Source organism: Malania oleifera, chromosome 12 (genome assembly GCF_029873635.1).
Source record: "Malania oleifera isolate guangnan ecotype guangnan chromosome 12, ASM2987363v1, whole genome shotgun sequence".
In the NCBI taxonomy this organism is placed as follows: Eukaryota; Viridiplantae; Streptophyta; class Magnoliopsida; order Santalales; family Ximeniaceae; genus Malania; species Malania oleifera.
The window spans coordinates 47,708,027-47,732,141 of record NC_080428.1 but is presented as its reverse complement, the minus strand read 5'-3'; the positions used below and the strand labels follow the sequence as shown (position 1 = coordinate 47,732,141).

Genomic DNA, 24,115 nt, shown 5'->3' with positions numbered 1-24,115 from the left:
TGAAGTTTTTGCCTATTTATACACTCGCCTTCGTTGAAGAGCCACGTCACCTCGTCGACGAGGTCAAGAAGGAAATTCATCAACAAAAATTTGCTTCTCATCTAGAAATTCAAAGATAGGTAGATAGTCTCTCGGTATTTTCTTGTCGACGAAGCGCACCCTCGTCGACAAACACTTCTGCTGCCGCCCTCTTTTCTATTTCTATTTTTCTCTCTCTTTATTATTTAAATACCATTATTCTTCGGGTCATTACAACTCAAGTAGTGACGAAGAAATGGATGAAGATGAACTAGCTTTCATATCTAAGAAACTTGCAAAAATTCTTAGAAAGAAAAAAAAAAAATTCAAAAGAAGAAACCAAGACTCTAAATCATAAGAAGAAAAAATTAGCGAAAAGAAATCGAACAATAAAACTCCTATATGCTTTAATTGTAACAAAGATGGACATATAAAACCGAAATTTCCATTACTAAAGAAAGAGTCTAAGAAGAAAAACAAAAGGGCCATGAAAGCCACTACTTGGGATAGTACAAGTAGTTCAGAATATGAATCAAGTGACCAAGAGGTTTCTTATACTTGTTTGATGGCATGGGATGATGAGGAAGGCTCCTCATCCAAATCCCTAAATAATTCTTGTAGTGATTCATCAAATGAATCCAATGATGAATGTATGTCATCTTATTATGAATTACAAAATGATCTATTCAAAGTACATAATATGCTAATCAAAGTAACTAAACAAAACACATTGTTGACCTTATAGGTCACGCCCGATTTTGATTATGACAAATACTTATTATATCTTATGAGTGTTTGAGGTTGTGTGCAGGAACTTAAACTGTCAGATCAAGATGCACATAGACAAAGTGAAGATTGAAGACCAAATCACTCCATGATTGTAATATATAATTCATTTTTGTAGTTGGTCTGTAATAGTAATTAGAACTTTACCTGTAATAATCATCACACACATCACATGCATGGTCTGATAAGTAAGTTTAGACTAAAATTGAATCATAACTAAAAATGGACCTAGAAAAGACCTTAGGACACTCACCCTTGCACTTGTTTGTAATAGGCACTTGAATAGGGTGATTGTGAATTAAAATAGGACTAAAGTGCACATTTTATACACTTTCGATCGACAAGCACATGCAGTTCATTCTACCCCCAGTCGACCGAATCTGGTCTGGGTCAATCGATTGACCACAGTCTAGTCAACTGAGCCCCTAAAGCTTATTTGACCCTGGTTGACCGAACCACCTAGAAGTCAACAGTTTGACTTCCTGGTTGACCGAGATACTTTTGAACTACACCAACCTGGTCGACCAAGTTCCCAGGTGTGGAAACCCAACAGTCTAGTCAACCGACTAGTTAGTTCATTTTCACCCTCATCGACCAAATCGCACTATTTGGAAAAAATCGCCCTTCCTGGTCAACCGACCCTGAAGTTCATAATTGGCCCGGTCGATTGAGCCATATGAACTTTGGTCGACCAAAAGTCTTCTGGTCAAGTGGTGCTTTTGGGTTGCCCTTTATTTTTACCGTGGTTAAATATTTTTAACAGGGTTAAATTTGCTAAAACATCATTAATCTTTTCTAATTATACAAGCCTTGTCCCCAACGGTCATAATTCAAGGGGTGTCTATAAATAACCCTTCATTTGGGAAAATTAGTAAGAAATATTTGCAAAACAAATTGAAAATTCTCTCTCAAGTCAAATACTCTCTACTACTCATACTCTCACTCAAATCACTCAAACTTACCTTCTTCAAGTTCCTAAATCTTTTGTAAGTGTCTGGAGTGATAGTGTTAATTGGTTTGTTCTCATATTTGTGTGTGATTGAATCGATTTTCAACGAGAGCTAAACCTAAGTATTCTTAGAGGGTTTTTGTTAATAAGCCCATCCCAAGAAGACTTGCATCTAGCTTCTAAGTATTGCATTTGTATTGCAATATCTTAGGAAGCTTGTATTTGTTTTTGGGTTGCAAAACGTTTTCAAAAACATACTCAAATATCTTGTGTGATTTACATTGATATATTTTGTAAAAATATATTTGTGTTTGTGATATTAATCTTTGTAGCAATATTTATTCAATTATATATCATTTGCTGAATACAAAGATTACGTATCTTTTGCAAACCAAGCATATACACTATTTACGGGATTGATATATTCTGCTCTTTGGAATATTTGAAACTTTGGTGATATCTTTGTTTGAGCACCTTGATTGAGAATACCCTAAAATACAAAGATTACTTGTTGACACTCTCAAGTACTCACTCCTTCGATAGCAAATATATTTAAGAGTTGAAATATTAGACCACACTAAGCTTACATATTAAATCACTTGTGGTGTATGTGACTGAGTGCATTTGAGTACATATCTTCCTTACACGAAGGCACAATCATTGTACTGTTATTATTTGATTGTAAAATCTGAGTGTTTCTAGGCGTGGCCTGAGGGGGTGGAAATCCAGCCCGGTAAGGATTGTTGTAAAGGTCGAGGTCAGCCCTGTGTTAATTGACTTGGTCTTTTTAGGTACCGCTCCACCCATTTAAGTGAGCAAGCTATAGTGGTAATCCTTGTGCTTGTTAGCCAAGGCAGGGACGTAGGCAATTGACCGAACCTCGATAACATTTCTTTGTGTCACCCTTACTTTACTACTTTCTAGTGCATGTTTATTTTATTAAATTGCTTTATTTACTTTCTAGTAAACATTTACATTACTTGCACTAGATTGACCATAGGGTTGTGAATATATTGGTGTTAAGGGATTGACCTAGGGCTTAAATTTTAAAAATACCAATTCACTCCCCCTTTTAGGATCATGGTAAAGCTAACAATTGGTATGAGAGCCACGTTACATGGACAAGTTGTTATTTTTCAAAAAGATCACATATGGCTCATAGTTCCGTGACCCCTTTCCCTGAGGGACCATCTTTCACACGACCTCCTGTTTTTAGTGGTGTTAATTACACTTTCTGGAAACATAAGATGCATATCTACCCTCAAAATACTAATTGGAAGGTGTGGAAGATTGTTTCTAAGGGAAATTATGTCCCTATGAAAACTGAGGGCACTACTAGAGTTCCTAAAACTGAAGAAGAATACAATGATGATGATATGAAAGTTAGTTTAAATGCTACTGCCATGAATATTTTGTATTGTAGTCTTGATGTAAATGAATTTAACATAATTATGCCATACTCTACTGCCAAAGAAATATGGGATAAGTTAGAAGTCACGTATGAGGGTACTAGGGATATGAAAGATAGTAGGATAGACATGTTAACCAGCGAGTATGAGGCCTTTAGGATGAATATAGGTGAGTCCATTCAGAGCATGTACACTAGATTCACACACATCATAAACTCACTGTATGCATTAGGAAAGACCTATCCCACATATGAGATGATTAGGAAGATCCTTAGAGGCTTACGTCCCATTAGGGAAGCCAAGGCTACGGCCATTGCTAAGAGTAGAGACCTTAAGGCCATGACTCTAGATGAATTGATAAGTTCCCTGATCACTTATGAATTAGCCATAAATAAGAGACTTAGTGAGCATAATAGAGCTAAGAAAGTGACTGCATTAAAAATCTCCATGAACACATCTAGTGAATGCAGTGATTCTGACACTGATGAGCATATAGCCATGCTAACCAGAAAATTTAGCAGATTTTTCAGGAAGAACATGAAGCCATATAAAAAATATAGGGAGTCTACAACTGAAAAGGGAGAGTCCATCAAAAGAAAAAAAAAACCAAATGCTTCTACGTGCTATAACTGCAACAAGGTTGGACACATCAAACTAGATTGCCTACTACTGAAAAAGGAGACTAAGAAAAAGAAGAAAGCCATGAAGGCTAGAACATCATGAGACAAACTTAGCAGTAGTGACTCAGAATTAGACCACAGCGACTTAGAGGTCGCTAATTTGTGCTTGATGGCACACAAGGATGAGGTATCTTCTTCTAGCTCATTGTCTTCTTGTTATTCATCTGATGATTGTGATTTTGATTGCATGCCTACATTTAGAGAGTTGCAATTTGAATATATTCGTGTATCTAAACTGTTAGGCAAAATGACCAAAGAAAATGATGATTTGAAAAAGAAATGTGAAAATTGGTCAAAATTGTTAAATATGGCAAAAACCTCTCATGCTTCCATTTTAAAAGAAAAAATGCTAAAACTGTTGAGTTTAAGAGAAAATTGGAGGATAGCTCTAAAATCATTTTTAAATTCACCGAGGGCAAACGCAACTTTGAAAAACTACTTGGTGCCTAAAGAAACTCCTTAAGTAAAGAGGATCTTGGTTTTAATGGTATTGAAAATGTTAGACGGTCTGATCTTTACTTAGGATATTTTACACATGAGTCAAAGTCCCATATTCCTCCTAAAGACCCTAAGTGTAGAATATGATGTTTTAAATGTAAAAAAATTGGTCACATTCAATTTGATTGTCCACTTAGGAATAAGCGTGCTAGAAATAGGAATGTATGGGTAATTAAGGGAGATCCTGCTACTAACTCCCATGGAACCAACAAAATTTGGGGACCAACATCAGTTACTTAGCTTATATTGCAGGTATGCCTAAGATCGTCCTCCTACAAGGACTGATGGTACTTAGATAGTGGATGCTCACGACACATGACTGGGGACAAAGGAAAATTCACTTCAATTGTTCCCAAGGATGGAGGCTATGTAACATTTGGTGACAATGCAAAAGGTTGCATCATCGGGGTAGGTAAGGTTGGTAAGGATTCATCTCTCACTATTGATAATGTTTTGTTGGTTGATTGGCTGAAGCATAATCTACTTAGCATAAGTCAATTGTGTGACATAGGATATAAAGTATCTTTTGAAAATGATAAATGCATAATAGAAAATAAAACAAATCACATAGTACTTTTTACCGCCGATCGCCATGAAAATGTGTATACTACTTCTCTTGATATTTTAGCTTCACAACAAGTAACATGCTTTTCTGCTATAAATGAAGTTAGTTGGTTATGGCATAGATGATTAGGACATGCAAGCATGGATTTATTGTCAAAACTTGTTAGAAAAGAACTCGTAAAAGGCTTGCCTAAAATGTCTTTTGTAAAAGATAAAATTTGTGATGCATGTCAAATGGGTAAGCAAACAAAATCTAGTTTCAAGAAAAATAAATTCATATCTACTACTAGACCACTTGAGATGCTGCATTTAGATTTGTTTGGTCCTAATTCTATGCAAAGTCTTGGTGGTAAATCGTATGCTTTTGTAATTGTGGATGACTTTTCTAGATTCACATAGGTATTATTTCTTCCACACAAAAATGAAGCATGTGAACAATTTACCAAGCTTTGTAGGATAATTCAGAATGAAAAAGGATACAAGATAACTCATATAAGAAGTGATAGAGGCACCGAATTCAAAAATGAAAGTATAGAAAAATATTGTGACTTAGAGGGCATATCACATAACTTCTCTGCACCTAGGACACTTCAACAAAATGGTGTGGTAGAAAGAAAAAACGGGTCGCTACAAGAAATAGGTAGAACTATGCTAAATGAACATAACTTACCTAAATATTTTTAGGCTAAGGCCATTAATACTGCATGTTATATTATGAAAAGGGTGTTGATTAGACTATCAATTAAAAAAACCCCTTATGAATTGTGGAACAACCATAAGCCTAATATTTCCTATTTTCATGTGTTTGGTTGTAAATGTTTTGTGCTTAAAGATAATGAACACTTAAGAAAATTTGACTCCAAATCTGATGAAAGCATTTTCCTAGGTTATGCACTTAATAGTAAAGCATATAGGGTTTTCAATAAAAGAACATTGACTGTCATTGAATCTATTCATGTTGTGTTTGATGAATCTAATCCATTTTCTAATAAAGATGATGAAGAGGATATTGATATTAGAAAATGCTTAGAGAAAATGTCTATTGAAAAAAATGCAAGTGAAAATCAGGAAGTAAATGAAAAATCATCTGAAGATAGTGAAAATGAAAATCAGGAGTTGCCTAGAGATTGGAAATTCATTAGAAATCATCCTATAGATCAAATCATAGGTGAATCGTCTCGTGGTGTAGCCACAAGATCCTCCTTGAGAAATCTAGTGAATCATTCTACTTTCTTATCCCAAGAAGAACCTAAAAATATTAAAGAAGCCATAGAGGATAAGTCTTGTGTGATGTCCATGCAAGAAGAACTTAACCAATTTGAAAGAAGTAAAGTGTGGACTCTAGTTCCTAGGCCTAGTGATCATGCCATCATTGGAACTAAATTGGTATATAAAAATAAGAAAGATAAGAATGGAGTAGTAATTAGGAATAAAGCTAGACTAGTTGCCCAAGGGTACAACCAACAGGAAGGGATTGACTTTCATGAAACATATGCTCCTATTGCTAGGTTAGAAGCCATTTGTATGCTACTTGTCTATGCCGCTTTTAAAAACTTTAAATTATTTCAAATGGATGTTAAAAGCGCTTTTCTAAATGACTTTATTAATGAAGAAGTATATGTAGAACAACCACCAGGTTTTGAAAATCATAAATATCTAGATCATGATTACCGGTTGTCTAAGGCCTTATATGGAGTGAAACAAGCACCTAGAGCTTGGTATGAGAGGCTTAGTGGTTTTTTACTAGAAAACGGGTTTACCCGTGGCAAGATTAACACTATACTTTTCATCAAATCCAAAAATGATGATATGTTGCTTGTTCAAATTTATGTGGATGATATCATTTTTTGAGCAACTAATGATGAGTTGTGCAATGAGTTTGCCAAATGCATGCAAATTTGAAATGAGCATGATGGGTGAACTTAGTTTCTTCTTATGGCTACAAATTAAGCAAGCTAATCATGAAACTTTCATATTCCAATCTAAATATATTAGGGACTTGCTAAAGAAATTTAATATGGAGGATTGCAAAATTCTTGGCACACCTATGAATCCTTCCATTAAGCTTGATAAAGATGAGCAAGGAATTCCTGTTGACGTAAAATTGTATCGTGGCATGATTGGGAGTCTCCTATATCTCACTGCTAGTAGGTCTGATATTATGTTTAGTGTGTGTATGTGTGCTAGGTTTCAGGCTGCCCCTAAGGAATCTCACCTAAAATCTATTAAACGAATCTTTAGGTATCTAGTTGGGACTATAGAGTTAGGCTTGTGGTACCCTAAACATACTACCTTTGAGATTGTTAGTTATACTAATGCTGACTTTGTTGGTAGTAAAGTTGATAGAAAGAGTACCAGCGGCACTTGTCATTATTTAGGACAATCTCTTGTTTTTTGGTTCTCCAAGAAACAAAACTCAGTTTCCTTATCCACAGACAAAGCATAATACATTGCGGCTGGAAGTTGTTGTGCCAAACCTCTTTATATGAAACAACAACTTGTGGATTTTGGATTGCACTATGAAACAATACCGATTAAATGTGATAATACTAGTGCAATCAACATCTCTAAAAATCCTATCTCACATTCACGAACTAAACACATTGAGATTAGACATCATTTCCTTCGTGATCAAGTGCAAAAAGGAGATGTGGCTTTTGACTTTGTATGCACCAATGAACAGTGGGCGGATATATTCACTAAACCAGTTCCCGATGATGGTTCATACAAGTTAGATGTGAATTAGGCTTAATGCACAATAAAGAAGTTTCTTAGATGTTTCGTAAATTGCATAAATTTAGGGGGAGCTTTCAAGTGAAATTTAACAAGTCTTAGCAACTAATATTATTGTTGATTTGCCTTCTTGCTCTAGACTTTGTGAATTTCAATTATTGCTTATGTGCACATGTCATATATATATATCATTATAATATTATATGTAGTGAATATTGATTGTGACTTGTGATGGCCACTTCCTTTGTCCACATCATGATGATATTGAAATTTTTATTTGATTGTTGAACCATACTGAACTGTTTGAGTAGTTGTGGATAAACTGTTAGGATATATAAACTCAAACAAGTTACATTTTATACAGGATTCATTTTGGAAAGTCCGATTTACAAACGGCACTCTGTCAAAATTTTTTAAAATCTTTCCAAAATTCATAATGTATAAATGTAATACTTACCCATTGTCTAGAATGATAACTCATATGGCCTTTTTTGCTGTTTCCAAAAGGGGAGATGGAAAGGGGCAAAAATAATGGATAAAATAACTTGGTAAAAAATAAAATAGGTGCATATTGATAGGGGGAGCCTTCTTAGGCTTAAACCTATATTTTTGCTGATCGTATTTGTCATCATCAAAAAGGGGGAGAATGTTGATCTTATAGGTCACGCCCGGTTTTTGATTATGAAAAGTACTCATTATATCTAATGAGTATTTGAGGTTGTGTGCAGGAACCTAAACTGTCAGATCAAGATGCACATAGACAAAATGAAGATTGAAGACCAAATCACTCCATGATTGTAATATATAATTCATTTGTGTAATTGGTTGGTAATAGTAATTAGGACCTTACCTGTAATAATCATCGCACACATCACATGCATGGTCTAATAGGTAAGCTCAAACTAAAATTGAATCATAACTAAAACTAGACCTAGAAAAAACCATAGGACACTCACTTTTGCACTTGTTTGTAATAGGCACTTGAGTAGGGTGATTGTGAAATAAAATAGGACCAAAGTGCACATTTTATGCACTTTCGGTCGATCTGCACATGCAGTTCATTCCACTCCCAGTCGACCGAATTCGATATGGGTCAACCAGTTGACCACAGTCCGGTCAATTGAGACCCTAAAGCTTATTTGACCCTGGTCAATCGAACCACCTGGAAATCAACAGTTTAACTGCCTGGTTGACTGAGAAAATTTTGAACTACACCAACCTGGTCGACCGAGTTCCCACGTGTGGGAACCCAATGGTCTGGTTGACCGATTAGTTAGTTCATTTTCACCCTGGTTGACCGAACCGCGCTATTTGGAAAAAATCGCCCTTCCTGGTCGACCGACCCTGAAGTTCAAAATTGGCCCAGTTGACCGAGCGATATGAACTTTGGTCAACTGAAAGTCTTCTGGTCGACCGGTGCTCTCGGGTTGCCCTGTATTTTTTACCGTGGTTAAATATTTTTAATAGGCTTAAATTTGCTAAAACATCATTAATCTTTTCTAATTATACCATCCTTGTCCCCAATGGTCATAATTCATGGGGTGTCTATAAATACCCCTTTATTTGGGAAAATTAGCAAGAAAGATTAGCAAAACAAATTGAAAATTCTCTCTCAAGCCAAATACTCTCTACTACTCATACTCTCACTCAAATCACTCAAACTTACCTTCTTCAAGTTCCTAAATCTTCTATAAGTGTCTTAAGTGATAGTTTTAATTAGTTTGCTCTCATATTTGTGTGTAATTGAATCTATTTTCAATGAGAGCTAAACCTAAGTATTCTTAGGGGGCTTTTGCTGATAAGTCCATCCTGAGAAGACTTGCATCTAGCTTATGAGTATTGCACTTGTATTCCAATATCTTAGGAAGCTTGTATTTGTTTTTGGATAGCAAAACGTTTTCAAAAACATACTCAAATATCTTGTGTGATTTACATTGACATATTTGTGAAAAGATATTTGTGTTTGTGATATTAATTTTTGTAGCAATATTTATTTAATTACATATCATTAGCTGAATACAAAGATTATGTATCTTTGCAAACCAAGCATATACACTATTTACGGGATTGATATATTCTGCTCTTTGGAATATTTAAAACTTTCGTGATATCTTTGTTTGAGCACCTTGATTGAGAATATCCTAAAATACAAATATTGCTTGTTGACACTCTCACGCACTCACTACTTAGATAGCAAATATATTTGCGAGTTGAAATATTAGACCACACTGAGCTTACATATTAAATTACTTGTGGTGTATGTGACTGAGCGCATTTGGGTACATATTTGTCTTACATGAAGGCACAATCACTGTACCGTTATTATTTGATTGTAAAATCTGAGTGTTTCTAGGCGTGGCTTGAGGGGGCGGTAATCTAGCCCGGTAAAGATTGTTGTAAAGGTTGAGGTCAGCCTTATGCTAATTGACCTGGTCTGTTTAGGTGCCGCTCCACCCGTTTAAGTGAGCAAGCTACAGTGGTAATCCTTGTACTTATTAGCCAAGACGGGGACGTAGGCAATTGGGCGAACCTCAATAACATTTCTGTATGTCACCCTTACTTTACTACTTTCTGGTGCATGTGTGTTTGATTAAATTGTTTTATTTACTTTCTGGTAAACATTTACATTACTTGCACTAGATTAACCATAGGGTTGTGAATATACTGGTGTTAAAGGATTGACCTAGGACTTAAATTTTAAAAATACTAATTCACCCCCCCCCCCTCTTGGGATCACGGTAAAACTAACACGCATCATTGAAAAACAAGAATGAAGGAATAATGAAAAACTAGAATCAAGTAAGATTGCTGAAAATGATAAAAATTCAAAACTCACGAAAATAGAAAATAAGTGTGAAGCTGCAATAAAAGAATTAGAAGCTAAAACTCTTGCTGAAAAAGAAAAATACTTAAAAATTAAGAAATTAGAAAGCAAGAATGAAAAGATAATAGAAGATCTTCGATCACTATCCTTTATGGAATATAAGAAAGACATATATATTTCTGAATTAGAGGATAAGATAAGAAAATTGTCTCAAGAATTAGAAAAATCACTAAAGAAGGTTGATAATAAGAAAGATATTGAGATAAATGATCTCAAAAATCAAATTAAAGATAAAGAAAAGATCATTTACAACTTCACAAAAGGAAAGGAAAACTTTGACAAAATGATAAGTTCACAAAGGATGACCTTAAACAAAGAAGGCATTGGTTTTAATGGAGTTGAAAATAAAAAGAAATAGAATCTTTACATGGGTTATTTTTCGAAAGCATGCAAAGATTATGCTAGCACATCTTCTAATGCCTACACTAACACCATATGCTATCAATGTAAGAAAAAGGGGCATATAAAGTTTGAATGTCCATTTAAGAGGAAAGGTGTGAAAACAAAACAAATATGGAGAATAAAAGAAACATCCCTTATGAAACCTTCTGGACCCAAGAAAGTATGGGTACCTAGATAAAAGGCCTTAAAAATCTTAAAGAATTTTTTAAAACAAATAAAAACAGAAATAACATTGTTGGCCAAAATCATAGGATGATTCGTACAAGCTTAAAATAGAGAGTTTTAAAATTTGGAAAGAAAATTCATATGAAAGCAAAAGTCAAGCATATTACATGAATATTTTGATGGGAAACATTTTAAGAATGAAAGATATTTGAAGACAACTTGAGCAATATAACAAAGCAAATGAAAATGAAATACATGTTGTGCTAATTTGCTATATATACTACATGTATGATCATAACTTGACTCATATTAAAAAATTATGGCTCATTATATTGCAATCTTGAGCATGATTATGAAGCTAAATCTTGATATAAGAAGTATGGAGTTTGACCATGAGATTATTGAGCATGAGCATGAATCTTGATATAAAATTAATTTTTGACTATGCATTCTAATAATAAATCAAGTGGATAAATTTGTCTTGTGATGCTCTTTATATTGGTATCCATGAGTTATGAATGATATTTTTTATGTCCATGAACTATGCATGATGTGATATTAATAGGGGTAAAAATGTAGTTACTAGAGGAAGAATTTATGACTTGGAGGCTTCAAGTGAAGAGAATTTTAATACCCTCACGATGCTGAAAGGTATAGCCTGTCAGGTCAGGGCACAGGTATGAGTTTATATTTAAAATAAATAATGATTTTATTTAATTGTAGATGATGTAGAAGTATATATGAAACTATATATGCTAATTGTATGAAATATAGTTAGTTGATAAACTTTAGAAATGTAAAAAATGATCGGGTAACAAATTTTGAGGACAAAATTTCTTAAGGAGGGGAGAATGTAAAGACCCGGAAAATTAAAATAATAAGGAAAAATAATAAATAAAATTAATTAATTAATTAAAATTATTAATCAATTAATTAGTTAAATATTATTAAATTGACGTATTAAATAAATAAATAAAATAGTATGAAAGAAATAAAAAATACTAATTAAAATAAGATATACATATATATATATATATATATATATATATATATATACTAATTGATATAAGATATATATATATATATATATATATATTTAAAGATGAAGAAGGAAGGTTCTGTAAGGTTCTGTTCTTTTTTTTTTTTCTCATAGAGACTCACACCAACCCCACCCTTGAAATCCTCCTATCCAACCAACGCTTCCATCTCTGTCTCTCTCCCTCTCTCAATTGCTTGAGGGATTTGCAGCGGATCGGAAAATAGAAGGTGTCTTTGGATTCCTAACTCCGCCACCGAAATTTCTACTGGAACAAATTTTTCGTGGGAACGACTTAGGCACTACCCCTGGGGAAAGGTAACTTTTCCCCATTTTTCCAATTTCCCTTTAAATGTGCCGCTAAATCGACGATTGGGCACCACCACGTGGTCCTAGTCGCGATTGTCGTCATTTTGACGTGGGTAAATTTTCAATTGGGGTTTCCTAAGCCCCACTCGAAAGCGAGAGTAGGATTTGAAAACTTTGGGAAATTGGTTATATTTGAGGGTATAACCATTTATTTTGAATTTATGACCCTAGGAAATATTAAAATAATATTTTATTTAGGGTTAATTTAATGGAACTAGAATTTTTAATTTCAAGGTGCGAGTGAGCGTCGTGGGCATCTTTTCCGGATCCCTATTGGCGTAATTCAAAAAATCAGGTAAGGAAAAAAATATGTATTAAACCAAAATTTATATGAATTTAATGGAAAATGAATTGTGTTATATATACGTGTATATGTTTCGGTATGGGTTTAAAATGCCAACCATTGAAATTATGTTTTTCGAGTTTAGGGCTATTTTTTAGGTACGTATATAAGAAAATGAACTGATGAAAGTGGGAAATATTTTCAGCTTGCTGAGAAAGGTGAGTGCACTAGTAGCTTCAGATGTGGCAGTAGCTACATACCACACTAAGGCAGAGGGAACCTACTTATATTGGCGGGTAGATTTCCCTATCCTTAGAGCCTTTTCCGGTAAGCTTTTGTTGAATGGTGTGAGTACGAGATCAATCTAATACTTGAGGGCTTACTGAGTAAGGTGAGTGCTCTGGTATGCTTCAGTTGTGACCTTTGGGTTGCCAAATGTATCAGAACAGAGGGGTACTACTTGTATAGGCGGGTAATCACCCTTATCCTTAAGTAATCTCGTGGGCTAAATATTTTGCATGTAATTGATTAGGTTCAGAAAATGATTTCAGAAATTATGTTAAAGATCTGCAAATGTTAAATATTATGTTGATTTTAAACTTATATTGGTCACACACTATTTTAATATATTGTTTCTTCCCTTACTGTGACGTGTCTCACTCGAATATAAACTAATCTTTTTCAGGACCTTCATGAGATCGAGCTTAGTGAGCTTGAGCTGTGATAGCACTATTGAGAAAAAAGGTATAATTTTGATAATATTTTGGGATGTAGGTATTATATGTTTTATGTTTTATGTTTTAAATCTTCTAAGTAATTGATGGTTGCAAAACATACTGGTAGATGTGAATACAGGTGGATGTATGATTTATGTTAGAATGTAGATGGATGTAGAACTCTGGTATTATATTTTTTGGAAGATTATAGTTATGTTTTCCGCTGTATAAATGGTATTAGAATGTGGATTATTACGCAAATGAATGGATTAGTGGCACTCTGGGCCCACTTAGAGGGTCTGGGTGTTACATAGGGAGTTTGGTAACTTCACATGGCAGCCTTGGTGGCCAAGTGGACTAGGATTAGGCATTCTTCTTCTTTTCTATTAATTTAAAACGTGCAACCTTAGCTTTATTTGATCTAATCATTTTTTATTTGAATAGGTTACTGGGCTACTTTGGAGGCTTGCAATTTGGTTAGGGTTGGCTTTTATATATATATATATAGGAGTTAAATCTTGTGTCCTTGATGTTTATGGGTTAAGTCAAATTGCTTCCTTAATTTGAATGGTTGTTGGTTTCCTTTTTATTCATGTTTCCTTTTATAAGACCACAATGGTTGTTGGTTTCCTTTTGATTCATGTTTCCTTTTATGCGATCACAATGGTTGTTGGTTTCCATTATTTGAATATGTCCTTATATATTACAACAATGTGTTGTTGGTTGCCTTTTGATCCATGTTTCCTTATATATGACCACAATGGTTGTTGGTTCCTTTTGAACCAAGTTTCCTTATATATTAGCATAAAATGTTATTGATTGTTTTTAAATGCTTCATTGTTCTTTTTATCACATGATATGATTTTGGTTTGCTCATCAATGCATGCATGTTCTAAAAAGCCAATTCATTGCATATTGGACATTTGGAAGTTAAACTAGGTTCTCTTGTATTATTACATGATATGGATTTTCACTAAAAACAAAATGAGAAAAATTCTTTAAAAATCTCAAAAAATTTTGGAAAAATGTTGAAAAATTTTATAAAATTTCTACAAAATTTTGGAAAATCTGTAGATGTTTTTAAAGATTCTTTTGCTTAAACAAATTCATAATTTTATTAGATTTGTGTGTGTGTGCATCCCTATGATTTTAAAAAAAGCAATGAGGTATTTTACACCTCATCTATTTTAGCTCTGAGAGGGGTTTATTTAGGAAGATCCCCTCTTTTGGAGGTCTTATTAAACACTCCTAAAGCACAACTTTTTAATCTATTTTAAATTTTATTCATTTATTTATTTATTTTAAATGAGTTAATTAAATGTTATTAAATTCAATTTGGGGATCATTCATAATTAATTAGGCACCGTTTGTCAAACGGGTGTGTAGGGGGTGCAAATACCTTCCCCTCGCATAACAGAACTCCTGATCCCAACTCTAGTAAAAGCATACCGAGATTACTCGTTCCTTAGCCTAAGTTTAGTCTAGTGACCAATTAAATGAGTAGTAATGAGGTGTTCTAACCGCACCAAGAAAAATATGGTTAGTGGTGACTCCAAATTCAAAATTTTAAACATTCATATATTTTTTCCCTCACCTCCTAGGACCCGCTTCCGGGACATCGCGACATAGCCATTTAACATTCCAATTTCTTGGCTCATTTTAACAAAATTTTGATCCATTAAAAATTTACCCACTATCACACACCATAAAAATTAACTTTAAGAATAGATAATAATAATTAATTGAAAACACTTAAGAACTCTTTAAAACTATTGATTCTATCATCCATTGGTCCATTAAAAACTAGTTCATATACAAATTAAAAAGGGGAGATATATGTGATATGTGCATGGCATGGTTCAAAAGATATGGGTGGCAACACGCTACGAAATAAACATCACCTAAATAATTGTTCGCAACACACTCACACCTCAAGTGCACAAGCTTAGCACTCTGGAATTTCCATGGATCAAGTTGCCATCCAAAAGGCTGAAAGGAGCCCCTCATTAGCCAACTCTGTTTAGGATCACACAGCTCATTCCACCAAGGCTTCCCAAATATAGCTACATTGACTCCCATAATTGTAGATATTTAATTCATTTTAGGATATTAGTTTCCATTATATATACGGTATCATTTAATCATAATTATTCTTTGTAATTATAAATATAGTATTCACACCCACATTAATGTGAGGTGGTTTCTTAAATATTTACATGGTATTAGAGCCTAAAGATTGATCCTTCTTCGACATAGGAAAAATTTGCCTAGCCCTATCATACCATCATGTTGGGTCTCCTTTCTGCAACCCTGTTTCCCTCTCCCCACCGTCGTCTTCATCATCAACAACCCTTGGTCCATATTCCTCTGCTGCCTTTTGTTGCCATCACTGATCTCTCGTAAACCAGAGACCAAACCCAACGGACACCACCACCCTTGCATCCCTGTCGCCCCCTGTTACCATGATCAACTTATGACGACATCATTCTCCATCGTCGTCGTCTCTATCCTTGCCCTACGCTGTCGTCTTTGACATCTAACATCTCCATTATGGATCGCACGCCGCTGCACCAACTCCAAGCGACATCACTCTCGGTTATTCAACTCTACCATCACCATTTCCCGATCTACGCCTTCATGGTTCACTATCATTCTCTACAAACAGTGTGGCCCTCTCTCACTCTCTCTCCATTGTCTCCGGCACTCCTTCATTGCTAATTGAAAAACTCTGACCAGTTCTTCCCTTCATCTCCTCGTCAGATCTGCATTATGCCGGCTTCTCGAATCTTCATTGTTCTTCACTAACAAATTCACTCGTGGGTGCACCAATTTTCACATAGTACTGAAGCACCTCCCAAGTTGAGATCAAGACCAAAAAAAAAAAAAACCAAAAAAAAAAAAAAACCAAAAAAATGAATATAAAAATAAAAATCAAATCAAATCAAACCTTTTTCTATTTTTCTCCATGCCTACCAATACTACAAGCATCGAAAATTTTGATGATCCAAGTCATGTTTTTTAACTTAGTAATTCTAACAATCCTGGCATAATCCTAGTTTCCAATCTCTTGACTGAAACCAATTACAATACATGGAGCCAATCCATGGTCATTGCACTTAACACCAAGAACAAAGTCGGCTTCATTGATGGTACCATATCCAAGCCCTCCAAGGCATCTTCTGCTAAGTATAGACAATGGAATTGTTGAAATAACATGGTAAAAGCATGGCTTCTCAACTTCCTTTCAAAAGAAATTTCTGCTAGTGTTCCCTTTTGTGATCTTGCTCAAGATATATGGATAGATTTAAAGGAGCAATTTTCTCAAGTTAATGGTCCTAAGATGTATCATCTTGAACAAGAAATCCATAATCTTGTTCAAGGAAATACGTCTATGAAAACCTATTTTATAAGGTCGAAATTGCTATGGGATGAGATGTCGTCTCTTCAGTCTAATCTCTTTAAGGGAGATGTTGCTCCATACCAATAGTACCATCGCACCATGAAGTTTCTTATGGGACTTAATGACTCCTGTGGTGTGATTCGCAGTCAGATTCTCTTGATAGATCCTTTGCCCACGGTCAACCGCATCTACAGTTTAATTCTTCAAGAAGATTGTCAACAGAACATCCAAACTACTTCACCCATTGATAGGGCTGCATTAGCTGCAAAAGGTATTCTCCCCACACCAAAAGATGGTAATTCATTCCGCAAGCCCAGACCAAAGTGTACTCACTGTCACAAAGAAGGTCATACTATGGATCATTGTTATTTCATCCATGGGTTCCCATCTGAATCCTGTAAAACTAGCATAGGTTCCAAGCCACGTGCACACCAAGTCTCTTCTACTGAAAACAATCTGTCCACTAGCATTCCTTTTACTTCGGATCAATGCCAATAGCTTTTAGCCTTGCTCCACTCCCAGTCATCGCCTATAGCAAACCATATAGGTACTACTGAGTCTTTAGCAAGTATATTTTCCCATCCTTCTTCTGAAAGTCTTTGGATTCTTGACAGTAGAACCACCATCACATGGTGCGCTCTCCGACTAACTTAACCTATTCTATTCATGTTTCTAGTCGCACAGTATGACTCTCTGATGGTTCTCATGCTGTGGTAACACATATTGGATCCATCATTTTCTCTCCTTTCCTTATTTTGAAAAATGTTCTTTGTGTTCCTTCCTTTCATTTTAACTTTATTTCTATTCACATGTTATGTCAAAATCTCAATAGCTTAATCATTTTTTCTATGCACCTATGTTTTATTCGGGACCTATGCTCGATGAGGATGATTGGACAGGGCACAGAGAAGGATGGTTTGTACTACTTCCACAAGCCATCTCCTGCACATTGTCAGGTGGCTACATCGAATTCCTAACTATGGCATCGCTGACTTAATCATTTATCCAATAAAGTCTTGTCTTTACTTTCACAAAATATTTCTAGCATTTGTTCTAATTTAGATGCATGTTCCATTTTCCCATTGGCTAAAAAAAAACGACTTGAATTTCCATCAAGTTCTATTTGTTCTACTGTACCTTTTCAATTAATACATGTTGACATTTGGGGGGGGGGCGGGGGATTACAGTGTTCCATCACTCACCAGGGCACAATTTTTCTTGACCATTGTTGATGATTACACTTGATGTACTTGGGTCTATTTAATGCGTCATAAGTCAGAGACTCGTTCTCTTCTCCAAACATTTATTCAACTCGTTGAAAATCAATTTACCCATACAATCAAAATTGTGCACAGTGATAATGGTTTTGAATTCAACATTTCATCATTTTACTCTGAAAAGGGCATTGTGCATCAAACTAGTTGCGTTTCCACTCCAAAAAAAAATGGGATTGCGGAACGTAAACATCGTCATCTTTTAAATGTTGCTCAAGCTCTTCTATTTCAAGCCAACATGCCTAAATAATTGTGGGTTCATGCTCTTCTTACTACCACTTATTTGATCAACAAAATCCCTACTCATCTTTTGGGCGGCAAATCCCCCTATGAAAAACTCTACGACACCCCACCTAAATATCACCACCTTGGAGTATTTGGGTGTCTCTGTTATGCCTCCACTAACTTCCACCATCCTTCTAAATTTGACCCATGTGCAATTCGTTGTGCCTTCATTGGATATCCCTATGGAAAAAAGGGTTATGCGTTATATGATCTTGCCACTCACAAAACCTTTGTCTCACATGATGTGATCTTTCATAAGGATCAATTTCCGTTTAGCCACACCCTTTTTGAAACATCCTCTTCTATCTTACCGCAACCTCTTGACTCTCCAGTTCTCCTTTCCGCCAACCCTACCCAGACACCTCTTGGCTCACCTCCTATTCATTCCCCTTCTCTCGCTCCAATGGTCCCTGTCCGACAATCCACATGTACAGTTCAGCCACTTGCCTACCTACGAGATTACCATGTTGAACAAACACTCCCTTCTCGTCCTCTCCCATCATTTGATTTGGCAGCGGTGCGTTCCTTAAGTACTCTTTATCCTCTTTCTGATTTTCTTTCTTATGATTTTCTTTCTTCTACACACCGTGCTTTCACCACTACTATCTTCATTGCACAAGAACCCCCAGCCTTTTTTGCAAGCCATATAGGATCCCAGTTGGCGTGCTGCCATGCATGCTAAGATTGATGCCTTGGAAACCAATCACACTTGGACTTCGACTCCCCTTCCACCTCACAAACAACCCATTGTCTGAAAATGGGTTTACAAAATCAAACACAATCCTGATGGATGTGTAGAACGTTACAAGGCTCTCCTTGTTGCCAAAGGGTACAACCAAAAGGAAAGGATTGATTACACTGAAACTTTTGCCCTTGTAGCCAAGATGGTCACTTCGCACTGTCCTCACCCTTGTTGTTGCCCACAATTGGCACCTCTTTCAGCTTGATGTTAATAATGCCTTTCTACATGGTGATCTCATGAAGATGTCTACATGCATCTTCCTCCTGGTTTCGAATGAAAGGGGGAGACCAGAATATGCAAGCTTAACAAGTCTTTATACAGTCTCAAGCAAGCATTCAGGCAGTGGTATGCTAAATTATCTTTCACACTTATCAATGCTGGTTATAAGCAATCTAAAGCAGATTACTCTATGTTCATCCGATCCCACGAAACAAGTTTCACCATCGTCTTGGTCTGTGTAGACCATATTATTTTGGCAGGAAACAACTTGGAATAGATAACGGGCTTAAGAAATAATTAGGAGAATGCTTCAAACTAAAGGATCTTGGTCCCTTGAAATACTTTCTAGGGATAGAGGTGGCTCGCTCCAAAACTGGAATTTTCCTGTCACAAAGGAAATATGCCTTGGAGATACTTGAAGAGACTTGTTTCCTTGGGACTAAACCATGTAATCAACTAATGAAACCAAACTTGGCACTTAGTGATACAGATGACTTATCTCGGATCCATCTTTATATCAAAGACTGGTTAGGAAATTGATATATTTGACTATCACTAGACCAAAATTTGGCATATGTGTTGCACACATTGAGCCAATTCATGGATAAGCCTTGAACTTCCCACTTGGATGCAGCACATCGGGTTTTGCGCTATCTCAAATAGTCATCTGGGCAAGGAATTCTTTTGTCAACTTCCAGTGGTATTCAATTACATCCACTTTGTGAAGCTGATTGGGCTTGGTACAGAGATACTCGACGATATGTTATTTGGTACTGTATTTTACTAGGAAAATCACCAATCTCTTGGAAAACCAAGAAGCAAACAACAATTTCACGATCCTCAGCTGAAGCAGAATATCGCTCTATGGCATCAACCTGTTGTGAAATTACTTGATTAAAGCAACTTTTGACAGATCTCCAAATAGCTCGCCCACAACTAATCAAAATGTTTTGTAATAATAAAGCAGCTATTCACATTGCATTTAATACATTTTTCCATGAGCGAACAAAGCATATAGAGATCAATTGCCATCTTGTACGGGAGAAGATCCAAAACCAAGTTATTCAAACTATTCACATACCCACAAGTCAGCAGCCTGCGAATTTATTCACAAAAGCACTAAAACCCACACAATTCAACCATTTACTAAGCAAGTTGAGTATGATCACAATCTACTCCAACTTGAAGGGGAGTGTTGAGGATCACACAGCTCATTCCACTAAGACTTCCAAAATATAGCTGCTTTGACCCCCATAATTGTAGATATTTCATTCATTTTAGGATATTAGTTTCCATTATATAAGGTATCATTTAATTGTAACTATTCTTTGTAACTATAAATATAGTATCACACCCACGTTAATGTGAGGCGGTTTCTCAAATATTTACAAACTATGATTAAAGGTAGAGGAAACTATCCTGTGAAGTGAGGCACTTCACAATTGGCCATGTGGCATCTAGTAGACCATGACTTGTTTATAGGAGGATGATCAAGCATAGAACAATTAGTGTCCCAATTAAGACTTTGCCACACCCCAAATATGCAAAGTACTGATAAATCATACATCATCCAAGAAGCAAAGCAGTAACTTGAGAAACTAAAAGGAAACCTATCATTGACCAACCAGTAATCAAAAGCCAAAGAAGCTTAAAAGAATAGTTAGAACCCTGAATAGTAAGTCCATGAATAGGGGCTAGCTTTCAAATTGAAAGTCCACGTCACATGTCATCATGAAAAGGGAAAAAATGGAACATACCTAAGGTTGCAAGAAACTTATAAAGCACCTCAACATAGTGGAACTTAGTTGAGTAGTAGAACTCTAGGCCATTACATGCTATAATACATATCGCTCATATAGCTCACATACAGATACCTCGCTCACTATAGACATTCCAATTTTAACTAGGAAACCCTGAAAAGACCTAGTGTATTAAAGTTGATTTTAAGTCTGATCAAGTCCCGGTCATTCTATTTTGAAGTAGAGTCCCGGCTTATTTTCAATTGAGTCTTTTTCAAAAGTCGAGTCCCATATTGGAGTCCCGATTGTTCCAAAATAAAGTCTTTCTATTCTGAGTCCTGGTATTCTAGAAAAAGTTTTAAAGTCCTTTTAAGTCAAGTTTTTCTAATTTTAGTGGATTCAAAATTTATCTTTTTTATTAGGTCTGGTTTTTGTGAAGTAAGTCATATATGTTCAAATATTGAATCCCTTTAACCAATAAATTGAATTCCTTGAACTTCAAATTTAGGTCCTTATCATGTGAAAATTGAGCTTTTAAATTTTTTGAGTCTTCCAAACCTTTGAATGGAGTTTCCAGATTTATTTTTTTAAATTGAGTCTTTTAAGTTTTAAAAATTCAATCTCTCAAACTTAAAATTAGGTACTTGCTGAGTCTTAAAGCCATTTTTATCATCATATGTCTTTTGGACAAATTAGTCAAGTTTGGGTCAAAATTGAAATGCATATGCCATAGATTTTATTAAAAGGGGGGGTCGGCAAGCTACAGTGCAAATACACAATGAGTAAGAAAAGTGCATATACATAAAATGTTACAAAATGCAAGGAATGTTACAAACAAAGGTTACAGGACAAAAGGATGGAGGGTACATTCAAACACAGGAAATACATGTAGAAATTACAAAAGAAATAAAATGCAAGGGAAATGAAAGCCCTCCATTTCCATCGGGCAGTTGGGAGTATTCCAAAGTCCTGTGCACCAATGAGAGAGGAGTTCAGTTAGAGGATAAATAAAATTCAGAAAAATTAAAAATTAAATCACACGTGCAAAAAGAGTTTGTTGGAAAGTATTCCCTGCTAGCTCAGGGGAATTCTATTGGAGAGGAGAGGATTTTGGCACCAATTAGATCCCTAGCCTCCTTATAAATAGCAAGGCTCACACTGTAGAAAAACACAATGACAAAGCATTAGAAAAACCTTGAAGAAATTGAGAGAAAAAAGAAAGTGGGGAAGAAAGCTGAGTAACATCTTGTAGAAATTAAGAGAAATTAGCGAGCACTAGGGAGGTTCTGCTAATTTAAGAGCTCCAAAGAAAACAAGATCTACAAATTGAGAACCATCAGAGAAAGATTCTGCTCAACTGAAGGAGAAGAAAAGGAGAAGGAGAAGCTCGGAAACTCTCTCACCCGAAGAGCAGAGGGTAGAGCTCAGAAGCTCACCTAGGACAGATACACTGAAAGCAAAACAATAGACAGCCACTCAAGGAAAAGAAGAAGACTAGGGGGAGGGCTAAGGCTAAGGTAAAATTTATTGGTCCCTTTTCCATTTTCTTCAAACCATGCAGTGAATTCGTGTGTGAATAGTGAATATAGGTACCCCCCCCCCTTCTCAGGTTTTGAACCCAAGCTTGGACCGATACCCGAACTAGGAATTGAATCCCCTGATCAAAACCTCTAACCATAATCTGGGCCCATTTCCTTTAAACCCAAACCTGAAAACAAGACCACCAAACTCGAACTCCCCTAACCTGAACTTAAGTTTGGGTTCAAACTCTTTCTTTAAAACCTCAAGCCCGTTTTTAAATTTTAAACCCCAAGCCCATTTTTTTTAAAACTTGATGCTCAATTTCACTTTTAAACCGAACCCCAAGCCCAATTTCAAAGTACACATCCGGGCCTGACATAAAACAAGGGCAAACCCAATACCTAAACATGCCCAGACCCACGTGTCGAACCCCACTCGGGATTGCCTGAGTTCTCACGACCCCTAGGTTGACTCGTACAAGTCAACTTGATCACCCACTCACTGGGTTGAGATGAGGCGACTCGTCCTCAAGCCTAGCTCTGTAAACCAAACTCAACCCTAATATGAAACTCCAAGGGATTCAAGCCCCTAACTCATCAAAACATCCAAACACTAGACTACCAAGCACAATCAACCACATTCAGATCATCATCCAATCAGAAACATAACACTCAAGGCACATACTCACTTTCACACATCACATTTCAAAAAGAAAAATAAACTAAAATTACAACCAAAAAAAAAAATGAGAGGAACTTATCTTTTTTTGTAAAAGACCCCTTCGAGATCTGTGGTGTTCATCGACTCTCCATGGCCTCACCAAAGAATCCCAAAGTGTTGCGATCTGACTAGTAGGGTTCCATAATGCTTGTGATCTTAATATATGAGCCTAAGAGACTGGGGAGAGGATAGGGTTTGAGAGTTTTGGGGAGATTAGGATTTTCGAGGGTTAGGGCTTTTGGAGGTTAGAGAATCATTCAAAGGAAGAAGACAGAAAGAAAAAAGGAAAAGAATCGAGGGAGAGATTGTAGAAAAAGACAGAGAGCTTCGGACTTCTGGAAGTACCTGAGAGATGAAGAGCATAGAGAAGAAAGGGAGAGAGGGAGAGTCTCAAGGAGAGTGAAAGGTCGCAAGGCTAGGGTTTTTGAGAACCATCAAGAATAGAAACATAGAAAGGGATTGAGAGAGAGAGTAGGGTGACTTACAGAAACCATTAGGGTTTCTAGTTCGTAATAGAGAAGAAAGAGAGGGGATGGGAGCAGAGAGAAAGGGCACTTGAAGGAGGAATAAAAACTGAGAAAACAAAAATATTGAGTTTAAGTATGCTTTACCTTGGAACCACAAGATCATAACACATGGCACTTCATCGTCCATTCAATAAGGGAGAGGCGTGATCAAATCGTGGCCATCGGATTTTTGGTTTTTGTAAATGCTCCAGATTGA

At 35.9% G+C, this 24,115-nt stretch overlaps 1 protein-coding gene across 1 annotated transcript; it reads left to right on the top strand.

Moving 5' to 3' along the window:
• The first annotated feature begins 16,706 nt into the window (after positions 1-16,706).
• Positions 16,707-19,398, top strand: LOC131143909 (uncharacterized). The gene is made up of 3 exons (XM_058092265.1): positions 16,707-16,978; positions 17,039-17,163; positions 19,250-19,398. Exons 1-3 carry the CDS (start codon positions 16,707-16,709, stop codon positions 19,396-19,398), a joined length of 546 nt encoding a protein of 181 aa, XP_057948248.1.
• The last annotated feature ends 4,717 nt before the right edge of the window (positions 19,399-24,115 follow it).